Below are 23,352 nucleotides of genomic sequence, written 5' to 3' on the forward strand. Positions count from 1 at the left end.
ACTCCTCCGTCTTTCAAAGAAATGAATCTTTCAAAAAAAAAAAAAAATCCAGAATACATGATTATTTTATCATACCATATCGATGAAGTCACATGTTCCATTAGACAGAAACTAAACTTTTCTGAAGTGAGCATATTTCACCTGTAAGTTCCCTCCTAAAATCCCATAATCAAAAAGGAGGCTAGATCTGATTAAAAAAAAAAAAAAAAAAAAAAAAGTTTGCAAACCAGTAAGGCACCATCGCCCCCCTGTGTTCAGTAACCTTCATTACACCCACAGGATTACCACAAAAGACCACACATGGATTGTCAACAATTACAGAATATAGCTTTATTTATAGAACCTTACAAATAAAACATTTACAGTCCATATAAGTTATTTTCTCTGCTAATTTCTTCTCATAACACCTGAGTTATTTAAAAAAATACTGTGGTGGAACTGTAGGACTGTGAAGGGAATATAACAATAAAAACCTAACCTCTCTCTGCAAAACTCAGACTTTATTTCCTGTAAAGCAGATTTCTGGCATATTATCACCTCCTCGGAAGAGGACTTAGGAGCTGGTCTGTCTGGGAAAAAAAAGAAGGCTGAAGATGCTAATGTCAGGGGTGTGGACAGTCCTCCAAACAACCCATTACCCCATGGAGGTCTCCTGTGTACAAATGCCCAACACGGCCAAGTTCAACACACGAAAGCCGAACTGCCACATCTCTCACAGGGCCAATCCACTGCCAATGGCAACTCGACAATCAGACGACCTGGCAGCCCGGCCAGTCCCAAGCTTGAGCTTGACTTTGGGTCTGGCCTCTACACCGATTACGGTGCCAACAAGGAGCCTTTGCCTGTGAGGGCGGGTTCTTGGGTCACTGCAGGTGCACATACACAGGGAATGCACTGCCCTAGTCCAAAGCTTGCTTCTCTATTTGCTAACAAAGAGACTCTGTAGCTCCCAAACGACAAAGCACTACCTTTAGCTCAGGATGGTTCTGTGGAATGAATGACAGGGCTCACAGGGAACGCTAAGGCTATACACTTGACACATCAACGTGAATTAAGTACAGCAAGATCTCCCAGAGTCTTATGTTTCAAGTGTTACCTTCTGCCGGCTCCCGAGAGCAGTGTAAGAAGCACAGAACAGATGAAGAAATTGCTTTAAAACAATAATAACGATCACAACACAAAAACGTTAAAGATGCCGACACGCGAGGAATTGGTTCTTTGGTTAAAAAAAGTGGACCAAAACCCTTAGGAGGAGTTGGTTTTGATTTTGAACCGAGACTCTTGGTCACCAAAGGTTTTTCTTCAGCAGAGTTGTGGGCGGTCATCCACTTCCACCACAGCTGGTGGATCAGAACCGAGCCACTCCGAGGAAGTCGCCCCCGCGGCTTCCCCACTCGCGCCCAAGAGTAGCTGGGGTCTCGGGGCTTGTTGTCCAGTGAGAGAAAACAAAGGAGATGCTGTTTTTCAGGACTGAGGGAGCTAGAACAGACTGGGGCCTCCGGCCAGTCACCCACGCGAGCCCCTGGGCTGCAAGTGTGGGCGCCTCTAAGAAAGGGGCCGAGGGGTCTCGCATTATCAATATGATAATGGGAAATCCATTCACCTAGTGAACCTGGAGATCGGAGGAGGGGGCTCCAGTGCCCGAGGCTGGCCCCCCAGCTCCACAGAGCAGCCTGCCTGTCCGCGGTCCCGAGAGAACGAGAGCATTTCATCGCCAACCCAGGACTTGGCCTGGGTCCCGGCTGAGGGAGGCGGCGGCGACCTGGGCAGATCCGCCGGCAGCAGTGACATCCACGGGGCCGCAGCCCGAGTTCCAGAGACGGCCGCGAACTCGTCCTTCCACGGACGGGACGGGCCAGTCCTAAATTCTGCCTGCCTGATGCCACTCTGGATCAGCCCTGCCTCAGCGGCGCGCACCCTGCCTCCGAGTCTGAGTGTGCTGGGGGGACGCAGACATGTGCTCAGGATGTGCTTCTAAGGGAAGCTGGGAGCCGGGGAGGGGAGGTGGGGGTCACAGCCAGGAAGAGGAGGGTCCCCGCGCCTGCTCACCGGGGAGCCATGCACCTGCAGCGGGAGCCAGCGAGCACACACAAGTCCCCGGGCCTCCTGCCCCTCCAATGACCCGCGGTGATGCCCGCCTCCCCTATTGGCTGCCTGCTGAGAGAAGAGGCAGGCAACTGCCAGGGCTTCGGAAAGCTGCGAGGGAGGGGTTCCTGTCGCCTGCCCCTTCTCTGTTAAGAGCAAGCGAGAACGGGCTTCAGAACGGGCCGCCTGTGGTTCCCCTGTGAACCCGCACGGAGATTCACGGGCCCCAACTCCGGATGCACCTGCTGCTTCCAGCCAGGTGCTGGCCACCGGCTGGATTTTGCATTGTAGGGTACAGAGATCTGCAATCTCTTGAGCGATGATTCCGAGACAAAGAGGCCAGGGTGACGAGGGAAGCAGGCTCGGCTCGGCCTGGAAGGTGCATTGAGATTCTAGAGTCGCTGTGGGAGGAGAGAGGGCAAGGCCAGGGTGCGAGGCGCTACCTAGCTACCAAGAGGCTGGCTCCCAGCCTGGCTTACTCCCAGGGCAGAGCGGTGTGACAACAGCCAGCATCCGAACACAGGGACGCACAGTCAGGGTCGCAGGCTTTAACCCATGGCCTCCTCCGTGGTGCTCGGCGGACGCCAGGGCCAGGGACCGGACGGTCCGGGGCCGCTAGCCGATCTGGATCTGTCCCGAGTACATGGTGAGCAGCAGCATGATGGAGAATCCGGTCAGGAGACCCAGGTTCTGGATCACGAAGGGGATCAAGACGCTGCCCTTCCTCTCATCCTCTCGGGAGACCTCATTCATCTCGGGGAACTGAGGACAGAGAGAGAAACCAGCGCTGCAGGCCTCTCCCACCCTCGGGACGCTAACCCCGTTCCCTGCATATCCACACTCCACAGCTGCCCGAGTCCCTTCATAAACAACACAGTGTTTGCACGGAATTTGCATACACCCTCCCCGTATGCTAAAGATCATTTATTTATTTATTTGAAAGGCAGAGTGACAGGGAAAGGAGGGAGAGACAGAGAGAGAGAGGTCTTCCATCCGCTGCTGGTTTGCTCCCCAAATGGCAACAGCTGGGACTGGGCCTAGGGGAAAGCCAGGAGCCAGGCACTGGTCCACCCAGGTTTCCCATGTGGGTGGCAGCGACCCAAGCACTGGGGCCGTCCTCCACTGCCCTGCCAGGTGGATCAGCAAGAAGCTGGATTGGACGTAAAGCGGCCAGCACTTGCACCTGTGCTCTGTATGGGGCGTGGACGTTGTCCCAAGAGGCGGTTCAACTCCCCGAGCCATGTGCTCGGCGGCTCAGGTACACTTTAAATTACCCCAGACGACTTGTAACACTGCACCTAACGTAAATGCAGTGCGCACGGTTATCAGGCTGTGTTATCTCGGGAATGACAAGAACACCAATCTGTACATGCTCAGTAACAGGCATCCTTTGAAAAAAAAATCCTTGGGACCCACAGGTGGCTGAGGCCGTGCAGGGACGGAGACGCCACAGCGGACTCAGAGCGCCACCGGCTACCGCACTGGCCGCCGGAGAAATCTAACAGCGGGAGCCGCTGGAGCCGGTGCCCGCCGCAGCTGCACGAGGATCTAGGGAAACAAAGTACCGCCCAGCCACGTGTCTCGTGGGCTTACAAACACACTTGGAGAATCTCTCTGCTGGTCAAGTGCCCCTGTCCTCTCTTCGGGAACTGGAGCAAGTGTCTCAGGCAGGGGTGGGGCGCGTCCAGCCTGCGGATCCGTGAGGACCGTTGCGGTCACTGGGGCCGGGGCTGGCCCTGCCAAGGCGACCGCAGGCGCGACTTGAAATTCACGTCTGCATGGGGCTCCTTTGGAAGCCGGTAACCTGTGTGGCCCGCCACTGATACCGTGCATATCCACGTGGCCCTTGGTGCAACAACAGGATCCCCGCCCCGGAAGGGGACGGAGAATGGAGGGACAGCACCGCTGGGGTTCAAGGCCCCACTGGCTGCTATGAACCGTCAAGCAGTGCCCCCTGAGAGACTGCCACCAGAGAGGGCAGAATCCAAAGCACTCCCACAACCTGATGCTGCACTGGGGCGGCCAGCACTCTCTCGGTATCAAACGTACTTTATGCAAAGGATATGGAAAAATAATTCATGCCAACAGGCCGAAGCCCGTGCCATGCCAACAAACAAGGCAAGGAAACAAATCGACCCCATCAGTGCCACACAAACACACAACAGGGGCCGGTGCTGTGGCACAGTAGGTTAAGCATCTACCTGCGGCACAGGCATCCCATATGGGCACCGGTTCGAGTCCTGGCTGCTCCACTTGCAATCCAGCTCCCTGCTAATGCACCTGGGAAAGCAATAGAGGATGGCCCAAGTGCTTGGGTCCCTGCACCCACGTGGGAGACCCTTCTAGAAGAAACTCCTGCAGGGCCAGCGCTGTGGTGTAGCAGATAAAGCCACTGCCTGCACTGTCGGCATCCCATATGGGCACTGGTTCAAGTGCCGGCTACTCTACTTCTGATCCAGCTCTTTGCTATGGCCTGGGAAAGTAGTGGAGGATGGCCCAAGTCCTTGGGCCGCTGAACCCGCGTGGGAGACCCACAGGAGGCTTTTGGCTCCTGGCTTCAGATCGGTGCAGCTCCGCTGCTGCGGGCAACTGGGGAGTGAACCAGCAGATGGAAGACCTCTCTCTCTGTCTCTCCCTCATTCTGTCTGTAACTCTGCCTCTCAAATAAATAAATCTTTTTAAAAAATGCAACAGATGCATCATTGCAACAGTGAATTCAAACAACTTAAATGGTTACACCAGGGCCCTGCACTGTGGTGTAGTGGACGCTACCTGCGGCATCAGCGTCCCATGTGGGCACTGGTTTGAGTCCCAGCTGCTCCATCTCTGATTCAGCTCCCTGCTAGTGCATCTGGGAATGCAGTGGAGGATGGCCCAAGTGCTTCAGCTCCTACACCCATGTGGGAGACCCAGCTCTTGGCTCCTGGCTTCCGCCTGGCCCAACCCTGGCCATTGTGGCCATTTGGGAAGCGAACCAGCAGATGGAAGACCTCTCTCTTAACTCTGCCTTTTAAATAAATAAATAAACCTTAAAAAATTGGTTACACCGAATGTTAGCAGATACAGAGCAATGTATACTTTCAGACACTCTTTGGCAAACAATTTGGTGATGTGTGTTTTAAATGCCTGGGGTGGGTGTTGGGCCTGGTGACTAAGCTACTGCTTGGGATGCCTGCACCCGTCTCACAGTTCCTGGGGTCAAGTCCCAGCTCTGGCTCTGACTCCAGCTTTGGCTAATGTGCACCCTGCGAGGCGGCAGACGATGGCTCAAATAGTTGAGTCTCTCCCACCTGGGAGACACGGATGGAGTTCCTGGCTCCTGGCTTTGGCCTGGCCCTGTCCCAGCTGTTGTGGGCATCTGGGGATTGAACCACTGGGTGGAAGCTCCCTGTCTCATAAATAAATAAAGAGAATTTTAAAGGCCTGAAATCATGTGTCCTCTTTCAGCCTACAAATCTAGTTCTGGAATTACAGCTTGTTTGCTCACCAAACACCAGCACCTGCCATCGTGTGGGTGTGGCTTACACCCAGGGCTTCCTGTGTTGGAGGCCTGGCCCCTCCATGTGGTGGGGGTGACATAATGGAACCTGTTTTCAAAAATTTATGTCCTGGGGCCAGTGCTGTGGCAGAGAAGGTTAAGCCAGGGCCTGCAGTGCCAGTATCCCATATGGGCACTGGTTGAGTCCTGACTGCTCCACTTCCAATCCAGCTCTCTGCTGTGGCCTGGGAAAGCAGTGGAGGATGGCCCAAGTATGCAAATGGCTGTTGTGGCCATTTGGGAAGTGAATCAGTGGATGGAGGTTCTCTCTCTGTAACTGTTCCTTTCAAATAAATAAATCTTTTTTTAAAAAAGAAAACAAATACAACACATGAAGAGAAAAAAGGAACAAACCCAAGGGCTTTTGTTTCTTGCTTTGGAGCGACTACGGGATCCTCTTCCTCCCTCCACGTATCTGTTGGGTGCCCAGTCTATACATTTACACAAGGGCCCTGGATTCAGCAGAGCCACTGTCCTCAATGACCTACGCTAACGGAAGTATCAACTCCATGCTTCACTACCTCCTGTGTCCTTCGCACCACCGCGTTACATCCCTAACCAGGCGACCTGCGTAGGTGTGTGAGAGGCGCCTCAAGAAAGCTATTAGAACCAACACGTGCTCAGCTTTCTGCCCGGCCGACCACGTGCAGGAGCCGGCCCGGCCCCCGGACACTCACCATATCAGCCAGAGCAATGTACAAGAACATGCCACCGGCCAGCGCAAAGATCCAGTTGGCGGAGAAGTGGCTGCCGGCCAGGATGCCGAAGGCCAGGCCCACGTAGCAGCAGCAGGCGGAGAGGAAGTTGAAGAAGAGTGCCTGCTGGATGCTCATGCCGGCGTTGAGCAGGATCACGAAGTCCCCTGTGCGTGGACAACAAGCAGGAGAAGGCGGCTGGGAGTGGGGTCCCAGGAGGAGACAGCACAAGGGAGCAGCAGAAGGCGTCAACTCCCAGACCAGAAGGGACGTGCCCAAGGGACCTTCACCTTCCCGCGCCCAGCTGCCCCCGCCTGCCCAGCTGGCCACGCCCCTGCAGCCTAGAGGCCCTCGAGACCAGCAGTGTCCTCCTCGCTCCTAACAGCTGGGGAACAGGAGGCACTTCCTCCCTCGCAACTGCGGTGAACAGTACTTGTGGGAAACAGAATTGGGACTGGGGCAGGGACAGGCGGAAGTCCTTCGCCCACAGGCACAAGCTGCTAAAGGCCATGATTTGACCTTGAGGCAACACTGAGCCTCCCAAGGGGACACACCCAGTGCCTCCCACCGCTGGCTCCAGGCCTCTCCTCCCCTATCAGACTTCTCACGAACGTTCTCGGGGTAAGACAGCATTGACTGTGCACTTAGAATAGCGCATTTCCCCTAGTGCTCACAATAACACCATAAGGAGGTACTGTTATTAAGCCTACTGTGTAGCTGTACAAACTGAAGTCACAGCACGATGGGGCTAAGGGCAAACACACACCCCTGGAGATGTGCTAAGCTACTGTCTCTCCTGCGCAGATTTCACATGGTCTAGTGAACATTGTGCGGAGGGCAGGGAGTGGCGTGGGATCGGCCACAGGAAGCGTGCCCGTGCCGGCGCAGGTGCGCCGCGGGACGCGGGCGCTCACCTAGCTCATGCGGGAACTCTTCGCAGAGAATGGCCACAGACGTGCTGATGCCTTGGAACACGGACACGGTGAAGGAGGCGCCGATGGCCAGGCCGTCGATGAAATTGTGGAGGCCGTCGCTCAGGGTGATCATCCAGGCCAGGGTGCCAATGTCAGAGTAGCGGACGCCTTTCAGCCAGTAGCAGGCGCTCTGGGAGGCCTGCAGGTCCTAGAGGAAGGCACAGCGCTGCAGCCCACGGCAGGCCCCCCGTCGCCGTCGAGGCCATCACCCTGGAAGGCTCCCACTGGGCTGCTGCCGGGGCCGCCACCGACCTGCACGGACAGCGAGCCCACGATGACCTTCTCGTCCCCCGCGGCGGCCTTGCCATCCAGCTCGCTGTCGCAGTGCTGGGGGATCATGTGATCCAACTCCCCATTCTGCAGCTTCTCCGTCACGCCCTCCTCCTGGTCCTTCTTGGAAGGCAGCGTGTCAGAGGCATAATGGCTGTGCCCATGATGATGCTGGAGAAGTGAAACACTGTGGTCAGGACCAGCACCAAAACCGCCCAGCTCGTGAGCACCTACCGAGCCCAGGCACGGGCAAGAACTCGCTCCCACCATCAGGCCAGACCCAAGGAGGCCACACCCAGCAAAGGCAGGGGAAGCAGCTGTGCCCGGGGCGGGGCGTGAGGCCTCGCCGCTCAGACACTCGGCTCCCAGCAGGGTGGGTTAAGGTGCCAGCTGGGGTGCCTGTGTCCCACATCAGCTCCATCCCGACTCCAGCTTCCTGCTCATGCACACCCCGGGAGGCAGCAGGAGATGGCTCGTTCAAGTACTTGGGTCCCTGCCGCCCACATGTGGGAGACCTGGATGGAGTCCTAGGCTCCTGGCTTTGGCCTGGCCCAGGCCTGCCCATTGTGGCCATTCAGGAAGTGAGCCAGTGTATATGAGATCTCCCTCTCTCCTCTCAAACAAATAAATATGCAACAGGGGCTGGCATCATGGCGTGGCAGGTTAAGCCACCGCCAGCATCCTACGTGGGCAGCCGGCTTGAGTCCTGGCTGCTCCACTTCTGATCCAGCTCCCTGCTAATGCACCTGGGAAAGCAGCAGCAGATGGCCCGAGTCTTTGGGCCTCTGCCACCCACATGGCAGACTGGGATGAAGCTCTCGGCTTCCGCCCAACCCTGGCCGTTGCAGCCACTTGGGGAATGAGCCAACGGGTGAAAGATCTCTTTCTCTAACTCTGCCTTTTGAATAAAATAAATAAATCTTTAAAAAAAAAAATGTAACTGCACTTAGGGCAGTCGCTCCATCCAGGGAGGGACCGCTGCTCGCTGACTCCACGTCCAGTTCAGCAACCACCTAGGCGATCGAAATATACACGCCAGGCACTGAAGACGTCCTTCTTGGAAGCAACCGTGGTCCCAGTGCTGCTGTCTCCACGGTCACAGGCCCTCTCCCATATTAAGGAAATGTCTGGGACAAATCCGAGGGGACAGATCACTGCCTGCTGGCCTGGTCTGGCTGCCTGGCTCCCAGCGGTGCCTTGTGCCCTGCTAGCAGCCCCACAAAGTGACAAGCGGACCCTCTGTCCTAACCCACGGCAGGAGCCGCCTTAAGCCACCCGCAGGACGCAGGCGGAGCTCTCCCGGCGGTCCTGTCCCCGGGACGGCCTCCCGTACCGACAATCGGGCCTCACCTCGTTCTTCTGCTTCAAAAGCATCTTCAAGATCTTCTCTGTGAAAAAGAAAAGATAAAAGCCCCCAAACACCACTGCGGACTTGGAGACATAATAATCTTCCAGAGGATTGAACCCAAAGGCCTGTGGAGCCAGGAAAACACAGTGAGTTGATGGGAACCAAAAACCCGGCGCTGGTCGCTGCTCATCTCTCAGCTACTTCCTGGAGTCTAGGACAGAGGAGAGACCGGTCCTGGGGTAGCTGCCACCTAACGACCCTGCTCCCTGTGGGTCCGTCCGAAACATCGGGCCCTAGCACGGCCCCGCCCCAGCTGGAGGCGCTCTCCGCCCCCCTCTCGGGCGCAAAGGACACATCCAGCATCCTGTGGGCGCCTACCACTCTGGGAGGACCATGCCTTGGCTCTGCCGCCGGGGACTGTGGCTCGTGCACTCGTGTGTGTGTGTGTGTGTGTGTGTGACCTAGCATCCCAGGCCGCTCTGCCCATAAACCCAGAGCCATGGGGTAATTACGCTTTCTAAAACGGGAAGCAGGAATTACAAGATGCGTCTGACCACAGGGCCCGCTCTGCGACCGCAAAGCCGAGGAGGCTGGCGACGGTGCCGCAGGCATCCTGGGGGGGGGGGGGGTGCTCAGAGCTCTTCCTGAAAGCCCTGCTTGTTCAGAAGGGGGGGCCAGCGAACCCACTGGGAAGAGTGGAGATCAGGAGAATTCCAAGGTACGCTCCTGATTCGCGGTGCAAAGCGCTGCTTTTCCCAGGACCAGCCAGAGATAAAAGCGGATGGCCACCAGGGGGAGCGCTGCGCTGCTCGGGGAGAGGTCAAGGTTCTCCCAGATTCGGGCTTCCGGGGGCCAGGTTTGGTGGGCACCCTCCAGGGCAAGGTCCCAGGGAAAAGCAACGTAAAAACAGGCAGCAGGCACCTCTCCTCCCACAGCCGGAGCCATGAGGGCCGGAGGAACACGCAGGCCTGGCTTTGGGACCTGCAGGGCCCGGACAGGCAGGCTCGGGGACATGGCGGGGTTCCCGGGCAGGTGAGATTCCAGTGTTTCGGGAAAGCCCCGGCCCGAGGGCCGCCAGGGCTGACTGGCTAGGAGAACACGGCGCGGCCTTTGGGAAGGCAGCGTGTGCTGCAGGAAACGCAAGGAGTCCTCGTTCTGTTCCAACTGCGGCTTTACCCGGGCTGCATTCACAGTGTCTCCCCCAGAGACCGCAGGGGCACAGGTGCAACCCAAGGCTGCCAGCCGGCAGCCCTACAGACCCCCGGCTGCCTGCTCTCTCACTGGCTTTTCCCACTGCCAGAGGCACAGCCAGTGCACGTGAGCCCTGCCTGTGTGGGATGTGGACAGCGCTGCCCCCAAGCTCCCTCCTGAGAACTGGGGCTTCGGACCGAGCCCCCCGCTTCTGCCGATGTGTCTGAGCCCTCTCTGCACCCCTTCCAACACTCACAGCTTCCTCCTGAGATGGGTCCTCTCATTATGCTCTGGGGGTGAGGGGCTGGCCCAAGGCTGCAGAAGCCACTGGGGTCTGGACCCAGCTCGCCAAGCTGCCTCGGCTGGCCTCGCTATCCAGAAGGAAAGGACCCCGAGGTCCCCCCACACATACTCTGCCTTCCGTGTGCATGGGGTGGGGGACGGGGAGACGGCCCTGGCCGGCCATACCTCGGGGATGAGCTGGAAGAGGGCGTTGGAGTAGAGGGTTCCAATCGCCAGAGCTATGAAGTAGAGCAGCAGCCGCTTGTAAAAAGTCTTCTTCATGAAGGGCACCACGCTGGCCCCCATGAGGGAGCAGAGGGAGATGACGGTCACACACAGGAGACCGTATCCCCACACTGCCGTCGGGAGGGCCAGCCCCAGCCCCAGCCCCAGCCCGGGACAGAAGGAGCGCCGTCACCAGGTGGGGCAGGACGGGGTAGGGATGGGGAGGCGCCAGGGGAGGTGGAGGTGGGCATTGCATGGAGAATCAGAGAGAGGGAGAGAGAGAGAGAGAGAGAGAGAGAGAGAGAGAGAGAGAGAGAGAAACAGAACATTTGTTAGTGATTCAACTCTGATGAAATCCCCTTCAATCAGTTCAGCGGAAACAAGGAGGAGTCCGAGGGGACCCTGGAGCCTGGTGACTGCTTAGAGCCCCTGTGGCCAGCAGGGAGGGGTGAGGGCAGGGCAGGGGTGGGCTGAGCCTGTGGCAGAGGCTCCCGCTGCCAGGAAAGGGGACCAAGCGGGAAGCCCCCGCTCGTCACACAGACGGCACCCCCGGGGCGTGGCTTCGCTCGGGCATGGTCCAAGACCCGATGCCTGTCACGACCCGATGCCCATCACGACCTGTGCCCGTCAAGCCCGATGCCCCTAAATCCCACTGCTAAGACTCTTGGTGGTCTGTGTTTCCAGCTGCTCAGAGGAGCCAGGGCAGCAACAGAGCTCCAGGGTGCCCCCGTCACAAAGAGTATTTCCTCCCAGCGCTCCCCAGCAGGCCCCGCTCTGGGCCCCAAGTCCAGGCCCAGGAAAGGCAGGACACAGGGGAGCCAGGACAGCGCAGGGCCCGGACGATGGTGGCGTTTTTCCGTTCAAACCGGCGACAAGGCATTTCATTTCAAGTCTTTTTTTAAAAAAAATTAATACAATCGATTTTGGGAGCTGGAAAAAATACCCCCGAGGTGAGCGTCCGTGGTCCCTTTGCCCCGCTGAGCGCCTGCCTGCGAGATCCAAGTGGAATTCTGGGATGGTTTCAAGTTGCTCAGCCTGAAGCCACTTCTGCTGTAATTAGGCAAGGCACGTGGTCCCACCCGGCACTCTTTCTGGGCCAATCTTGACCGGGAAGGGCTGGAGAGCCATTGTCACGGGCTCTTTATGGACTCTTGCGAAGGGGTCTGCCGGGTGCCGGCACCCCCCGCCCCGGTCTCCAGCAGCGTCCTGGCCTGAGCTGAAAAGGCAGGCGGGCAGGCGGGCGGGCAGATGTCAACTCGGGTGGTATTTTTTAGAGCTCCTCAGTGATGACAATTAAGACCCCAAATTAAAGAAACTTTTCAAAAACAGTCCAGGAAGGGCACCAGGAAGTCAGCCGTAGCAGGAAACTCAAGATGCAAGACCTCAGGGCCTCGGGGCCCGCCCCTCTCGCCCCTGGGCATCTGTGAGCTTCTTTGTCCAGGCCTGGCCAAAAAGCCCCTCCAGTGTGGCTGGGGGGGGAGTCACAAAGGACAGCCCTTGTCCAGGGCCATTCTGTGTGTGCCCACGGCTCACCGCACTTCCACCCACCTCACTGCAGGCGGAGAACGTCTCGGGGCTGCCCTGAGACCCACACCCACGGTGCAGTGGGGGGAGACCGGAAGCTGCCCGGCATGGGAGGGGCAGGACTTGCACCCAGCTCAGAGCCTTGCATCTGACCCCAGTGCCCGGAGCAGTGAGAGAAGGCCCCGGAGGTCCGGGGTGGGGGCGGCGCCGGGCGCGGGGGGCTGATCTACTGCACCTCTGGGATGAGCTGGAAGAGCGCGTTAGAGAGCAGCGTTCCAATGGACAGCGCGATGAAGTAAGTGAGCACGCGGCTGAAAAACGCCCGCTCCGTGCACGGCAGGACGAGGACTCCCAGGAGAGAGGCCAGGTTAATCAGTGAGACACTGAGGAACCCGAAGCCCCACACTGCGGAGGAACAAGAACACACGGGGCCTCCGTTACCGAGGCGGCCGCCGTGGCCCGGGGCCTGCGGGAGGGCGCAGGGGACGCTGTGGCTGGGGGGACAAGGATGACGCGGGCCCAGGACACACCACGACGGCTCAGGGGCTGCACGAAGAAGCCACTGGGCGGGCATGTGGCCTGGCAGTTGGGATGAGAGACCGGCACCCGGTTACCAGAGTGCCTGGGTCCGAGTCCCAGCTCCGCTCCGTATCCAGCTCCCTGTGAAAGCAGTCTCTGGTAGGCAGGGGAGATGGCTAAGTAACTGGGCCGCTGCCCACGCCTGGCTTCTCTGGGCATTTGGGGAGGGAACCCAGGGATGCGAGCTCCAAGTTTTCCTTTTGAAACCAAGGTGTGAGTCCCACTCCCTCCTTTTTTTTCCTTAAAGATTTATTAATTTATTCATTTGAAAGGCAGAAGGGGGTGGGGAGGTGAGCGAGAGATCTTTCATCCATCCCCGGGTTCACTCCTCAAATGGCCACAATGGCTGGGGCTGGGCCAGGCTGAAACCAGGAGCCAGGAGCTTCATCTGGGTCTGCCACGCAGGTGCAGGGACCCAGGCTCTCGGGCCATCTTCTGCTGCTTTCCCAGGCACATTAGCAGGGAGCTGGATGGGAAGTGGAGCAGCCGGGACTGGAACTGGTGCTCATACCAGATGCTGGCGCCACAGGCGGTGACTGTACCCGCTGAACCACAGTGCCGGCCCTGCATTAGCCCCTTTGTGGCTTAACAAAAAAAGCAAAAAAGAAAAATAGACCAAAAAAAAAAAAAAAGGCATCCTCAGGCTGCGGAGGAAGTCTCGCGGTAAACGTTCTCGACACCCACCCAGGACCCTCGCACAGTGCTAGACCAGTTCTGCCAACAGGAGACTCGGCAGGGCCGCCGTGCCCCTCAGGGGCGGTGCGGGTCTGGCAGCAGGGGTCCAGCGTGCGGCGACGCCCGTCTGGGGCCACGGAGCTGCGCCTGGCTCGCCTGGCTCACCTTCCACGGCGCTCGGCCCGCCCTCTGCCGTCTGCTCGTCCTCCTGGTTCTCCTGGTTCCCGGAGGTGCAGGCGCGGGAATCCAGCTGCTGCAGCACCGCGGGACAGAACTCCTGGAGCTCGCGCCTCCCGATGCGGGACTGCTCGCTGAGGTTGTGGGCAGCAAACAGGTCCCCGGAGCTGAAGCACTACACGAGAGAGAGCGGGCGGCCGGAGGCCTCTCAGAACCCGTGGGGGGCCGCTCGCCCGGGCCAAGCATGCCCACCGGCCATCGGCTGCCTGGGGGCGCGGTTAGAACAACTCCATCCTGGCCGCCGCGATCTGGGGATGGTTTCGGGAAAACACCGTGCTATCGGCCTAGGTGAAGATACCGGCTTGGCCACAGCCTCACCGGGCTGCACAATGCAGATTCCAGATTCTCCCCACGTGGCACTCCTGGGAAACTCTGCAGTTTTATTCTGCTTAGACTTGATCCACACACTCAGCAGCCCTTTCCGGAGCTGGTTCTGCCTGAGCTGCTCGCCAAGGGTTAGCCCTGCAGGCGCAGCCACACATGTGCGCGTGCCCAGAATGCTGAGGGCTGGACCTTCGGGGCCTCAAGCTGCAGCCGCCACCAAGGCAGGCCCTGAGACTCTAGGGCCGGGCTCTGTCCTGCCACACACACACACACACACACACACACACCCCAGAGCCTCGCATGGTCTCTGTCCCGCCACACATACACACACACACACCTGAGCCTCGCATGGTCTCTGTCCCGCCACGCACACGCACACACACACACACACCTCTGAGTCTCATGGTCTCTGTCCCGCCACACACACACACACACACACACACCCTGAGCCTCGCATGGCCCATCCTCTTACCAACAGCCTCAAGGTACAGCCCCTGGACACCTCATCCCTGAACTGCCTCCAATGGTCCCAACACGCACGTATCCCCCGCTCTCCCGTCTGCATTGGTTACTGCCCAAGCCACAAACGCCAGGCTTCGGTCTAAGCCCGGCTGGCCTTGCTCTCTGCTGCTCGTGCTGCCCAGACTGAACTCCTTGGGTACTCACCCCTCCCCCTCCTGCTCACAACACCGGGCACAGGGCACAGGGAGCAGGGCTGATGGACAGACCCTGCTGCCACACGCAGCCTGGACTCTGCGGAGCTGTGGGCTCGGTGACACAGGAGAACCAACCCAGAGCCAGGAGCCAAAGACCGGCTTCCCTCCGTTCTCTGCCAGTCCCTGCCACACGCAGCCTGGACTCTGCGGAGCTGTGGGCTCGGTGACACAGAACCAACCCAGAGCCAGGAGCCAAAGACCGGCTTCCCTCCGTTCTCTGCCAGTCCCTCCAGGAGCTCACCGTGGGACTCAGTGCCCGCCCCGTGCCACTTAGGGTTTGAATGGGATTTGGCTTCCCACGCTCCAGCAGTCCAAAAGTGACAAAGTCTTAGGTCAAGGGCCAATGGATTAATGCTGGAGGCTCCACCCACTTGAAGTGTCTGAAGGCGGGACCTTTGGGAAGTGAGGGGACTGGATTGGGTTGCTGGGTGGAGCCCCATGACCTCGGAGGAGGCCGCCCACCACGCACCACTCTCATCTGTGGACCTCCCGAAAGGGTGAGCTGCAGTGAGACCTCCTTCCCTCACGGGGCGCCCCTCTCAGGTCACGGAAGGAGGCAGCTAATGCACACCTGCCCCTGGACAGACTGCAAGGAGCTCCCGGGACGGAGCACAGGGGGTGTCCTGGAGCTCCAAGTAATCCCAGCACAGCTGAGCCTCTAGCCTCACGTCCAGCCTTCGGGACTCGCATTTGGCCCTAGACCCACCTGCCCCCTCTCAACCCACGCCACGCCGCTCAGCCACCCTGGACCCAGCCCGGCTGCAGCCCCAGAGAGCGCCTTACTGTGGAGAGGTTCCGGTGCCCGTGCAGGGGCTGGGTCGCATTCTCCCGGCCCACTCCCACATGCAGGTTGTTCAGCAGGGTCGTCAGCTGCAGCAGGGTGAGGCTGTCCCCCTTGCCATAGCGGTCCATGAGGTCTTGCAGGAAAGAGGCAGCACTGATGGCCGGTGTGGCAGTGGCCACGGCGTGGGCCTTGGGGGCAGCTCTCCACAGGCCCAGCAGGGTCAGCAGGAAGTAGCCAGGGAGGGCTGGGCGCAGCAGCTTCATGGTGGCCATATGCACCTGCAAGGGCACAAAGCCGGAGAAGGTGAGGCCCCGCCCGTCCCCATCTCCTGCCAGCCGTGCCTGGCCCGTGAGCCCCGCTCCAAGCACGAGGCCACTTCTCTACTTCCCCTGCCTGGCCTCTGAGAGAAACCTTTCTCTGCAAAGCAGAAAAGGAAAGTAGGTGCCGGCCATTGTGATGCACTCCTCAATTCTGGTGCCAGCATCCCACGTGGGCACCTGATCGAGTCCCGGACACTCCGTTTCTGATCCAGTTCCAGCCAATGCACCTGGAAAACTCAGCAGAAGACGGCCCAAGCGCTTGAGCCCCGGATGGAGTTCCTGGCTCCTGGCTCCATGCAGCCTGACCCAACCTGGCCGTTGCGGCCAGCTGGAGAATGAATTAGTGAAGAGATCTCCTTCCCTGTCTGCCCCCTCTCTCCCACCACTCTTTTTTTTTTTTTTTTTGACAGGCAGAGTGGACAGTGAGAGAGAGAGCAGAGAGAAAGGTCTTCCTTTACAGTTGGTTCACCCTCCAATGGTCGCCGCGGCTGGCGCGCTGCAGCCGGCACATCGCGCTGATCCGAATCCAGGAGCCAGGTGCTTCTCCTGGTCTCCCATGCGGGTGCAGGGCCCAAGCACTTGGGCCATCCTCCACTGCACTCCCGGGCCACAGCAGAGAGCTGGCCTGGAAGAGGGGCAACCGGGACAGAATCCGGCGCCCTGACTGGGACTAGAACCAGGGTGCCGGCACCGCAGGCGGAGGATTAGCCTATTGAGCCACGGCACCAGCTTCCCACCACTCTTTCAAATCAATAACAAACAAATCTTCAAAAAGATTAAAATTAGGGGCTAGTGTTGCGGTGCAGTGAGTTAAGCCCCTGCCTGTGAGGCCGGCATCCCATACAAGCATAAGTTCAAATCCCAGCTGCCCCACTTCTGATCCAGCTTCCTGCAAATGTACCTGGGGAGGCAGCAGAAGACGGCCCAAGGACTTGGGCCACTGCCATCCACATGGGAGACCCGGATGGAGTTCCTGGCTTCTGGCTTTGGCCTGGCCCAGCCCCACCTGTTGTGGCCATTTGGGGAGTGAACCAACAGATGGAAGATCTCTGTCTTTCACATAAATAAATGTTTAAAAAGTGAAAAGTAATCCAAAGGCAAACTCGGCAGGTTTGACCACACTTAAAATTAAACAGACGTGGTTATCATTTTGTCACGCCTTTATCTGGTAGAGATACTGGGATCATAGGGAGGGAAGCGCAGGAGCCGTGAGTCAGCCTCATAAAGACACGGAGTCAGGCACGGGATCTGCTCACACGTGATGGGGGGCGGGTGCACGCAGGGCCGCTGCTGAGACCCAGTGACGAGCGGACAGGACCTCATCCGGTCCTCGGGCTGCTCTCTGCCTGTCTGACGTTCTCCAAAGCAAAGCCCAGACTGGCACCAGGGTACACCGGCACAGGTGACCAAGGTTTACTTCATCCCGTGTGAATTCGTGAACAAGCATGAAAAAAATCCTCAGCCTCGCTATGGCACTGAGGACGTACGTTTTTCACACGTGGCGAACACCACTTTGCTGTTTACAGCAGAATGCATTTTTAGCTGTCACCCCTTACCTTAGTAAGACTAAGCATGAGAACGACGCATTGCCACGGAACGGACAACTTCGGGGAAGCTGCGTGCTAACAGAAATACTACGGAAGTGGAAAACACAGCCACACCGCACTCTGCATGCCAGGCTCGCTCCCGCTCCCGGTGGGGCTCCCCATTCCAGGTTCCTGATAAGCAGACTCCGGAAGGCAGCAGGAAGGCAGCAGGTGACAGGTGACGCTCAGGTAGCTGGGTTCTTATCACCCTCTGGTGCTCTGGGCTGAGCCCTGCCCATCACAGACATGTGGGGAGCGAGCCAGCATATCCCTTTAACTCTTTCCCTTCCTCTGCCTCTCAAATAAAATGTTTTCAAACATCCGCATTCAGGAGCAGGTGCTGTGGTACAGGCACAGGCATCCTATACAGGCGCTGGTTCAAGTCCCGGCTGTTCTAATTCTGCTCTGGCATACTGCCACTGGGCCTGGGGAAGCAGTGGGGGGTGACCAGGTGACCCAAGTGCTTGGGCCCCTGCACCAGCCTAGGAGACCTAGATGAAGCTCCTAGCTCCTGGCTTTGGGCTGGCCCAGTGCTGGCTGTGGCCACAGAGGCCACCTGGGGTCTGAAGATCGGTCTCTCTCTCTCACGCTTTCAAATAAATAAATAACTATTAAAACAAAGCAAAACAGGAAAGCTCTAACAGCAGGCTTGCCTGAATCCTGTCTCTATTGTTGACTAAGTTATTTCCCCAAAGTCCACGTTCTAGAAACAGCCAGAGTAGCCAGGCAGCTCTCCGTGCTCTTTAGCAGGTTCCTGAGCCGCTCTCTACCTCAGTCTTCTCATCTACAAAATGGGCAGCCACGTCATAACGGTGAGGAGTTAATGGCATAAGCCACGAGCCATAGAAAGCATCTGACAGGGCCTGGCTGTAATCACTGTAAGACCTACACTTTAGTTGGGTGCCCTCAACTTCGACTCTCTCGGCCCAGTGAGAGGCGCACCCGTCACAAAAAGCCACTCCTGCAACGTGTCCGTCTGGGGACATCTGGGGCTTTAGGGACACGCACGGACCTCACAGAGGTCAAACGGTGCTGTGATGGGACAGCCAGGGTCACCCAGTGGCTGGACCGGGACTCGCGGAGCTCAAATCCCCAGCAAAACGCAGAAGTTCCAGCACGGGGCGGGGGGGGGGGGGGGGGGCGCAGGCTGGATCTTGGGAGAAGATGACCACCTGGCCCGGCTGCGAGCCACCCTACAAGGGGAAGAAGGCGGGTGTGGGCTCAGGAGAGGAGAGGCCAGGAGACGGTGGACGGCAGCCGCCACGTGCCCAGTGCAGCCCTCGTGGTGCCCACGCGCCCCTTGCTTCCTTCAGGGCAGGCAGGGACCCCGTCCCCAGCCGACCGACGTGGAGACCGCGACACGGAACCCACAGCCAGCAAGCAGCAAAGCCAGAAAAGGAACCGCTCGGGAGGGGAAGGCGTGCGAGTCAGCGCATCAGGCGACGTCCTGCCCTCCGCCCGGAGACGTCGGACACCCAGGCCAAGCACTGGAGATGAACCCACGCCGCCAGGCGCCAAGGCGAGACACAGTCTGTCCACAGCCAGAGGCCCAAGGAGGCCCGGTGCAGAGAGGTCACGCCGCCGCTGAGCACGGCTCGGGGCCAGCTGAGCCTGCCTCTTGGCAGGCAAGAACGGGAGCCCTCTGCACCAAGGGAGCGTCTTTGTGTTGTTTTTTTTAAACTACAAGTTATTCTTAGATGGGAAAAAGTTTACAGAGGATTCTCTGGAGGAGGGAAGCAGAAAGCAAGCATCCTTAGCTGGGAGGGCAGGGCCATGGCTGCAGGAGGAAGCCCAGCTAGAGGAGTGTGTGTGTGTGTGTCCATCCGTCCGCCTGTCCATCCGTCCCCCAGGGGAGCAGGACAGGGGGTCGGTGTGTTGCCCGCTCTCAGGGACAGGCTCTGCCTGCCCAAGACAAGCCACAGCCTCTCAACCCCCTGTTCACTTGCCCAGCAACGACACAGTCAATTATTTCGGCGCCAGGGCCAGGACGCAGACACAGGAGACGTGAGCGGGAAGTGGCCGTTCTGGAACCCTCTGTGGTGGCCCAGAAGCTTCCGTGCCATCCCGAAGGCTGGCGCACGGCACTGCTGCCTCCCCCCGCCCCTCCTTCCCCTGGTCCAGCAACACCTCTGATCCACTCTGCCGCTCCGTGGGTGCACTTTATCGTCCTCCACGAGGGTGCTTTCTAAAGTTCCTGGGAACAACCAATTAAAAGACACATTTGTTTTGGCGCAAGTAAACCCTGAAACCTATGCATCAAGGGGGCCCACGGGGCGGAGGCGTTTAGCTTAGCAGCTGAGACGCCACGCCAAGCCCGGGTTTGAGTCCCACTTCCGGCCCAACTCCAGCTTCCTGCTAACACAGACCCCGGGAGGCCATGGTGATGGCTCAGGTGACAGTTCCTGCCCCCTCCCTGGGAGACCCCGATCGTGTTCCCCACCCCTCCCCGGGTCTGGCCCCGGCTGCTGCAGGCATTCGGAGAGTGACCCAGCGGATGGGAACTTGAGGCGTCAGGGCGTCCAGAGCCCTGACGTCACCCACCCAGGCAACCACGGCAAGGCAGAGCCCACTGATCTCTCGGGGCTGTCTCCGGCTGGCAGCCCTCACGTCTGCCTGAGAGGAAACCATCTCCCGCGGCGGACACCCCCACTCGAGGTCAACACGGGCCAAACAAGCAACCGGCGGCTGTGGGCGAGCTCGGGGCATTTCAGAGCCTCCGAGAGAGCAGGACAAGCCCACATGCCCGCAGAGAGCAGACGAGCGGGCTCCGGGGTGCAAGGCAGAGCGGGCTGCTGGCCCCCAGCAAGTGTGGATGCTGGCGCTGGTAGGCCTTGGGGTGTGACTCTGCTAAGTCAGGTTCTTTTTTTTTTTTATTTTTGACAGGCAGAGTGGACAGTGAGAGAGAGACAGAGAGAAAGGTCTTCCTTTGCCGTTGGTTCACCCTCCAATGGCCGCCGCGGTAGGCACGCTGCAGCCGGCGCACCGCGCTGATCCGATGGCAGGAGCCAGGTGCTTCTCCTGGTCTCCCATGGGGTGCAGGGCCCAAGCACTTAGGCCATCCTCCACTGCACTCCCTGGCCACAGCAGAGAGCTGGCCTGGAAGAGGGGCAACCGGGACAGGATCGGTGCCCCGACCGGGACTAGAACCCGGTGTGCCGGCGCCGCAAGGCGGAGGATTAGCCTAGTGAGCCGCGGCGCCGGCCCTAAGTCAGGTTCTTTCCTTCTTTCTCTCTGATTTGTTTATTTGAAAGGCAGAATTACAGAGAGGGAGAGAGAGAGAGAGTTCTTCCATCTGCTGGTTCACTCCCAAACGGCCACAACAGCCAGGGCTGGGCCAGGCAGAAGCCAGGAGCCTGGAACTCTATCCTGGTCCCCCACATGTCTGCAGGGGCCCAAACACTCGTGCCATCTTAGGCTGCCCTCCCAGGCGTGTTAGCAGGGAGCTGGATAGGAAGCGGAGCAGCGGGGACTGGAACCGGTGCCCATGTGGGATGCCAGCATCGCAGCTGGCAGCTTAAACCGCTGTGCCACAGTGCTGGCTCCAGGGGGTTTCTTTAGTTTGAAAAGAGGAAGAGAAACCCACAAAGTTGTTTTTTTAATGGATATTATAAAAGAGAAAGTGTGTTGAAACGCTGTACAGAATATAAAGATTTCTGAGTTAAGACAGAGAATTGAAATGGCAGCACAATTTTTCTTCCCCTGATAGCAAACAACAACAAAGTGACAGTTGGGGCTGGCGCTGTGGCATAGCAGGTAAAGCCATTGCCTGCAGTGCCGGCATCCATATGGGCACTGGTTCGAGTCCTGACTGCCCCACTTCCCATCCAGCTCCCTGCTAATGGGCCTGGAAAAGCAGCAGAAAATGGCCCAAGGGCTTGGGCCCCTGCACCCACGTGGGAAAGCAGGACAGGGTTCCAGGATTCTGGCTTCAGCCTGGCCCAGCCCTGGCCATTGTGGCCACCTGGGGAGTGATCCGGCAGATGAAAGAGCTCTCTGTGTGTCTCTCTCTTTCTCTGTAGCTTTGACTCTCAAATAAATAAATAAATAAATCACACAGAGAGAGGAGAGACAGAGAGAGAGGTCTTCCATCCACTGGTTCACTCCCTAGATGGCAGTAACAGCCGGAGCTGAGCTGATCCAAAGCCAGGAGCTTCCTCCAGGTCTCCCACGTGGGTGCAGAGGCCCAAGGACTTGGGCCACCTTGTACTGCTTTCCCAGGCCACAGCAGAGAGCTGGATTGGAAGTGGAGCAGCCGGGTCTCGAACCGGCACCCACATGGGATGCCGGCACCCCAGGCCAGGGCATTAACCCGCTGAGCCATAGTGCCGGCACCTCAAAGTTTTAAACAAAAGAGTAAAAAAGCCAGCCCCAAACACAGCAACGGCAGCCAAGCAGAAACAGGCTGACTTCGAAACCAGAGGCCAAGAAAGGAAGGAAGGAGCCGCTCTGCCCCGCCCCCACCCGACCCCACAAGCCCAAGGAGTGGAGCAGAGCTCGCCGAATCCGCAGAGGTCCGCAGAGCTGGCCAGAGGCAAGCTGCCACCCGCTCTTTACCCTGTCCGACTGAGGAGCGCTGGGCTGACACCCCGGAGGGAAACAGGGCTCCAGGGCAGACGGACATACCTCCCAAATCCGGGGCGCTACTGCAGTCCCGCCCCTGCCCTACAGCGCGCACACCCGGCCTGGGGTGCTCACTCCTGCAGGTGGGCAGGAGCCCACGGCGCACGCACGCACAGGGGCACAGGCGTTAGCTACAGCACAGCCAACAGCAGGTGGACCGGCAGCTGCCCCTCTATGGCAGGGTGAGTTAGCACACTTTAACTGGACCAGGAGATCGCAACGCCAGGAGTCACAGGAGTAGAACCCAGCGCTAGCTCAGAACGCAAATCCTGACAAAGGAGACGCTGAGAGGAGCTGCAGGGAGCGCACACGGAAAAGCCCTAACTCACAGAGCAAGCAGAGGGGCTGGCGTTCAGCAGAGTGGGTAGAGCCGCTGCCTGCGACGCCAGCGTCCCATATGGGCACCAGTTCCAGTCCCAGCTGCTCCTCTTCCTATCCAGCTCCCTGCTAATGTGCCTGGGACAGCAGAGGATGGTGGCCCAAGTGCTTGGACCCCTGTACCCATGAGGAGACCTGGATGGAGTTCCTTACTCATGGCTGTGGCCTGGCCCAGCTCTGGCTGTGCAGCCATTTGGGGAAGAGAATCAGCAGATACAAGAGTGCGCGCGCTCTCTCTCTCTCTCTGTCTCCTTCTCTCTGTAAGCTCTGCCTTTCAAATAAATAAACCTAAAAAAAGAAAAAAGAAAGAAAAGGAGGATGCCCACAGAACAGGGGTTCCAGACGGGAACGGAGCTGAGTCCCGGGGTAACTGGCCAAGCTGTCCCGTGGCAAATGAAGCAGAGGCTCCAGCCCCGATGTCACTTCTACGCCACTGCCTCGGGTTCAGCTGCACGCACACGGCAGGACCTTGGTGGCCAGTGTCACACGGCGACACGGGGTAACGCCGCTCCGGTTCCGACCCGGCTTCCAGCTATGTGCACGGGAAGGCGGCAGAGGATGGCCCGGGTACTTGGGCCCCTGCACCCGGACGGGAGACCCAGGTGGGGTTCCAGGGTCCCGGCTTCACTGTGGCAATCTGGGGAGTGAAGCAGCACACGGGAGACCTCTCTCCTCTCCCCCGTACCCGCCGCCTCTTTCTCTCTCTCTCGGTGTGTTGCTCTGTCTTTTAAACAGATCTTGAAAACACAGGATTTTAGGCAACCAGAAGAAATCCTTTTGCCCCTGAAGATCTCACAGGAAGGCTGTGAAACACGCCCACTTCCAAGTGGAAGAAAATGCAGACGCCCTCCCGCTCCCGCTTCCACTTCCGCTTCCGGGGAACATCCAGTACGGGAGAATCCAGGTGCGTCTACACAGCTCCGAGAGAAAGAATACAGGGGCCAGGACAGCGGGCCATTTGGTAAGGACAACGGGCAGCAATTTCTGAGCGTGAGGGGGAC

The 23,352-nt window shown here is 58.7% G+C and overlaps 1 protein-coding gene across 4 annotated transcripts in view; it reads right to left on the reverse strand.

Moving 5' to 3' along the window:
- Positions 1-305: 305 nt before the first annotated feature.
- Positions 306-23,352, reverse strand: part of SLC39A14 (solute carrier family 39 member 14) — a 49,635-nt gene continuing 26,588 nt past the window's right edge. For 2 of the 4 annotated variants that reach the window (XM_062199397.1, XM_062199394.1), the window contains exons 2-9: positions 15,447-15,725; positions 13,552-13,738; positions 10,570-10,739; positions 8,913-9,035; positions 7,545-7,733; positions 7,233-7,440; positions 6,301-6,485; positions 306-2,847 (exon numbers count right to left, since the gene is read on the reverse strand). In XM_062199397.1, the coding sequence (XP_062055381.1) occupies positions 2,701-2,847; positions 6,301-6,485; positions 7,233-7,440; positions 7,545-7,733; positions 8,913-9,035; positions 10,570-10,739; positions 13,552-13,738; positions 15,447-15,719 (1,482 nt within the window). In that variant the 5' untranslated portion in view covers positions 15,720-15,725 and the 3' untranslated portion in view covers positions 306-2,700. Of the gene's footprint in view, positions 2,848-6,300; positions 6,486-7,232; positions 7,441-7,544; positions 7,734-8,912; positions 9,036-10,569; positions 10,740-12,367; positions 12,538-13,551; positions 13,739-15,446; positions 15,726-19,480; positions 19,548-23,352 lie in introns of all 4 variants that reach the window. The other 2 variants (XM_062199396.1, XM_062199395.1) reach the window with 2 other exon arrangements.

Source organism: Lepus europaeus, chromosome 8 (genome assembly GCF_033115175.1).
Source record: "Lepus europaeus isolate LE1 chromosome 8, mLepTim1.pri, whole genome shotgun sequence".
Classification (NCBI taxonomy): domain Eukaryota; kingdom Metazoa; phylum Chordata; class Mammalia; order Lagomorpha; family Leporidae; genus Lepus; species Lepus europaeus.